Consider the following 5,064-nt stretch of genomic DNA (forward strand, 5'->3'; position numbering starts at 1 on the left):
TGAGCAGTGCTAAGAGCGAGTATAATAACATGCTATAAGCTGGCTAAATGCTGAGGTGGAGGAGAGAAGGAAGGAGAGAGATGAGAAGCGGGTTGTAAGCCAGCTTGGGCTCAAGAACCCAGAAACTCTGTGAAAGAGACAAGTTGGCCATGTATTAAAAGTGAAGAGCTCACTACTATATAGGTGAGCTGAGAGAAGGTTGCAAAGCGGCTATATTATTAGCTTTGCTATAAGGTGGTGCAATAGAAAAGTTCCATGGATAACCCAGGCCCAACGCAGCCCGTCAAACCCCGAAGAACAGACCGAAACCCCTGGGCCGCAATCCGCAACAGTCAACAGGCCGGCCGGCCGACCGACAAATGTTGCAACTCCGTTAAGCTACCGCTGGCCGGCGGCCGCGTGCCCAGTAAATAAAAACAAGGAAAAAACAACGGAGTGGCCTCCACGGTCCACGGCCCCTGGCTCGCGTCCTGTCTCGCCTTGTCGGCGTTCGCCCCCATCCAGCCAGATCCCTCGTCCGCCTCACTCCCATTCCCCCCCCTACACTCCCAATCTGAACCCAGATCCGCGCGAATGCTGGGGCGGGCGGCGCCACTGTCCGCGCCGCGGTGGCGCGGCGGGGTGCCGGACCTGCGCGCCGCGCTGCGGTCGGGGGGCAACCTCCTCTTCGCGCTCTTCGTGGCGGCCGTGCTCGCATTCACGCTCCTCGCGGCGGTCCACAGCCCCGACGATCCGCTCCTCCACCCGTCCTCGCACCAGCTCACCGATTTCCTCACCTCCTCCACATCCACCTCCACCTTCCTCACCGACGACTCCGTGCTGCGCACCGGGGAGGACTTCAACTCCTCGTCCACCGGCGCCGCCGGCGAGGCCGCCGCTGGGGGTGTCGAAGTCGTTGCGGAGGCCGTTCCGTTCATCAAGCTCTCCGAAGTTGGCGCCGAGGCCGAGAAGACGGAGCCCGTGACGGAGCGGGCCGTCACCGTCGACACTGATGCCGCCACGGGCGAGGGTGCGGAGGTGGCGGAGGAGGCGGTTTCCTGCGACACGGAGGCGCCCGTGGACTGCACGGGGGACAGGGAACTCTTCAACCTGCTCATGCGCGCGGCCATCGAGCGGTTCCCCGACCTCCACTTCTACCGCTTCGGCCGTCCGGTGGCGGTGCCGGGGAGTCCCATGGAGTGTGACCTCGCCTGGCGCTTCCGCCCCGCTGCCGACGCCATCGGCACCGGCCGGACCACATACTACAAGGACTACCGCCGGTTCACGCTCACCCGCGACGTCAACACCTGCACCCTCGTCGTCGACTCCGTGGGTGAGTACCACTCGGGTGTGGGTGCCAAGCGCAACGGACGGCGCAAGGGGAAGAAAGGGAAGAAGGGGAAGCAGGATGCACCAGTGACCGACTTCGTGCCTGCGAAGACACAGGTTAGGCTGGACGAGAACACTGCCAACAATGAGGCTGCTGGGGCCGCAGCGGAGCCAGTGTTTGTTGTCGGTGAGGCTGTCAATGACAGCTTGCCAGTGGTTGCTTCTGAGTCCGATTTCAGCCGTGGAAAGTACCTCATTTACATTGGTGGTGGCGAGAGGTGCAAGAGCATGAACCATTTCATTTGGGGGTTCTTGTGTGCGCTTGGTGAGGCACAGTTCTTGAACCGGACTCTTGTCATGGACTTGAATGTCTGCCTCAATGCATGGTATACTTCGAGTGGCAAGGATGAAGACAGAGATTTCAGGCTCTACTTTGATTTTGAGCATTTAAAGGAATCGGCATCGGTGATCGACCAGAGCCAGTTCTGGCAAGATTGGGGAAAGTGGCACAAGAAAGATAGGCTCAAGAACTTCTACACTGAAGACATCAGGATGACCCCAATGAAACTTCGTGACATCAAGGACACACTGATCATGAGGAAGTTTGGGAGTGTTGAGCCTGATAACTATTGGTCACGTGTGTGTGAGGGTGAGACTGAGGGAGTAATCAAGCGCCCTTGGCATTTCCTCTGGAAATCTCGTCGCTTGATGGAGATTGTATCTGCCATTGCCTCACGGATGAACTGGGACTTTGACTCGGTCCATGTTGTCAGAGGGGAGAAAGCGCAGAACACACAACTTTGGCCAAACCTTGATAGAGATACCTCGCCAGACAGTATTCTTGTGTCACTTAACGATAAGGTTGGTGCTGGCCGGTATTTGTACATTGCTACCAATGAGCCTGACAAATCGTTCTTTGACCCACTTAAGGAAAAGTATAAAACACACTTCCTCGATGATTTCAAGTACCTGTGGGATGAGAATAGTGAGTGGTTCACTGAAACTAAGGAGCTGAGCAATGGTAAGCCAGTAGAATTTGATGGTTACATGAGGGTTGCTGTTGACACCGAGGTATTCCTGAGGGGGAAGAGGCATGTGGAGACGTTCAACGAGCTTACGCGTGATTGCAAGGATGGCGTGAATACATGCCCAGCTTCTTCCTGAACATTTGGTGTGCTAAGCTGAGCTGATACTATGAAATATTATGCTTCAGAGGATATTTTCCACTGTGTTGTTGGCGTCTCTTATGCCACCACTAGCCTTGTTGTAGCTAAGTAGACGGTATCACTTTTTGTTATACCACTGTTTTGTGTTTCCAGATTTACATTAGTACATTCAGTTCATGCATTGGGCTTGTGCTGAAACAATTAGACGAACATGCATTATTGCAGCTGTCTTCTGTATCTCTTCTATATAGCTCATTGGTTTTTGCCACCACGACCAGTGTTACTCTCCATTCTCTATTCTATGAATTGTGTGTTTTCTTCACATTTGTTGTCTTTGACAAACATAAATTCAGTTCAATCAATCTAACACGAACATCAATATTCTGTACACCTGGTTTGGAAACACTTGGTATTTGATAATCATGTGAGGATCGGTACCAGCATTTTTAGATAATGAGATTCATACCAGTTAAGTTCATGTGATGGCTTACCCTTTCCTTTTAGGTGAGTGAAAAAAATGTTAATTTGTTTAAGAAAAAAGTCTACATAACCCCCCAGCTATTCAGGGTGAACTACTTTACCCCTCAAACTGTAAAACCGAATTTTCTACCCCCTGAACTTTCCAAAACCGGTCAAATAACCTCCCAAGCAGTTTTGGACGGTGGTTTTGCTACAACAACAGTGGTTTTGTCTTTTTCTTTTTTATTTATTTCCGTTGAATCTTTGAAAAATCATAGTAAATCACAAAAAAAAATCATAAAATGGAAAATCCAATTTGTTGGACTCCATATGAGTAGATCTACACAGTGAACATATAATATGATATGTTTTAGTACAAAGTTCCTGTAATTAATTGAAATAATTTATAATTGCAGCTTCTATGGTCCAATTGTGGTGAAATTTTTATCATGAACTCATTATTATATGCTTGAACTGTAGTAAAAATTTCATACTCATTGGATCGTGTATAACTTAGTTATAGATTTATTTAGGTTTATGCTTGTTAAATCTTTATTTTATTTATAACTAAGTTATACATGATCTAATGAGTATGAAATTTTTACTAGAGTCCAAACATACAATAATTAGTCCACCATAAAAATTTTACCATAAGTGGACAATAGAAGCTGTAGCTATGAATTATTCCAATTAATTATAGAAAAGCATAGATCTAAAGTTACAACAAAAACTTTGTACTAAAGTATATCATATTATAGAAAAGTATAGATCTACTCATGTAGAGTCCAATAAAATTGGATTTTCTATTTTATGATTTTTCTATGATTTACTATGATTTTTCAAAAATTCAGCGGAAATAAATAAAAAAGAAAAGGACAAAACCACCGTCACTATAGCAAAACCACCGTCCAAAACCGCTTGGGGGATATTTGACCGGTTTTGGAAAGTTCAGGGGTAGAAAATCCGGTTTTATAGTTTGGAGGGTGAAGTAGTCCATCCTGAATAGTTGGGGGATGTTTATGTAAACTTTTTCCTTTGTTTAAAAGTTTCTTGTCTGTGCTGAAAACCAATAAATCTGTGAGCTGGAAACCTAGAAACTTATGATGTCCAGTCGATTGCATTCACGGTTACTTAAGGCTTGAGCTGCAGTGCTACTTCCACGTACACAGTTATGGATTGGTCGTCCCCATTTCTACACTTCAACTGTGACGCATCTGTTCAAAACCAATCTGTCTTTGCCACGCATCTTCATCTGAAACTATAGCAAGTTGTCAGTAGTGTATGCCATTATAGCTAAACTTACCCTGTCCATGTCAAAACCCTGCATTCCTCCTTTCTGAAATGAGCAAGTTACTGCCCCTCGATCTCTCTGTCAGTGCATTTTGGGCCAGTGCCAGTTTGGTTCTTGACCTTAACAAGGCAAGCCAAATCTTGGCCATACCTAGTCGTTTTGGTTCTGATTTGGTTCGTGGAGTTTACCTGCATTGCTCACCTTTCATGCCTCTGTACCTTATGCTGTTAAACTTGAGCATCTTCAAAGTCCAAGCCATCACGAAGAACCATCCTTTGTTTAGCTCGCCGGGTACTTAGTGATTGTCATCTTGATTGCTCGTTGACCTTGTTTTGGTCAGTTGGTTTCTCAGCTCGCATCAGCAATGGAATGTGCCCGACTGAGATGCCAATTGTGCTTTTAGTGTGGAGTGTATTCTCATTGTCCTGGGAAGTGCAATTTCTGGTCCTGTAGGCTACTCAGCCGAATTGCAGATATCCGTGTCTCTGCCACAAGCCCACAACATGAGATGAGCCGATTAGTGTGATTTGCAATTTGCAAATTGCAAATGGTTGGTTCTGAATTTGTGATATACCCAGACTCCCAGAGCCCGTTTTCCACACGACTTCATAGCGATTTTAGCCTAATCCTGCAAAAACTACATCGATTAAACACATTGATTTTTTTTTTTTTTTTGATAATCTGTAAATTCATTGATACAAGTTAGAAATCGCCATCGGCTTTCCTCGTTTCCGTGTGTTCAACACCTGGACCATTCCAGCATCTGGAATCAGCAGCAATGTTGGGACAATCTGTGCTGTGGACGCACCTGAACACGAGAAATATGGCTTGTGCTTTGAA

General features: G+C 46.9%; 1 protein-coding gene across 1 annotated transcript; it reads left to right on the top strand.

Annotated features, from left to right (window-relative positions):
• The first annotated feature begins 458 nt into the window (after positions 1-458).
• Positions 459-2,788, top strand: LOC136538992 (uncharacterized). Its single transcript, XM_066530916.1, has one exon. It carries the CDS (start codon positions 574-576, stop codon positions 2,470-2,472), a length of 1,899 nt encoding a protein of 632 aa, XP_066387013.1. The 5' UTR covers positions 459-573; the 3' UTR covers positions 2,473-2,788.
• The last annotated feature ends 2,276 nt before the right edge of the window (positions 2,789-5,064 follow it).

This window comes from Miscanthus floridulus, chromosome 2, assembly GCF_019320115.1.
Source record: "Miscanthus floridulus cultivar M001 chromosome 2, ASM1932011v1, whole genome shotgun sequence".
Classification (NCBI taxonomy): domain Eukaryota; kingdom Viridiplantae; phylum Streptophyta; class Magnoliopsida; order Poales; family Poaceae; genus Miscanthus; species Miscanthus floridulus.

Bases quoted from the DNA above. Each gene is read 5' to 3' on its own strand.
- LOC136538992 (XM_066530916.1), top strand. From the start codon at position 574: ATGCTGGGGCGGGCGGCGCCACTGTCCGCGCCGCGGTGGCGCGGCGGG.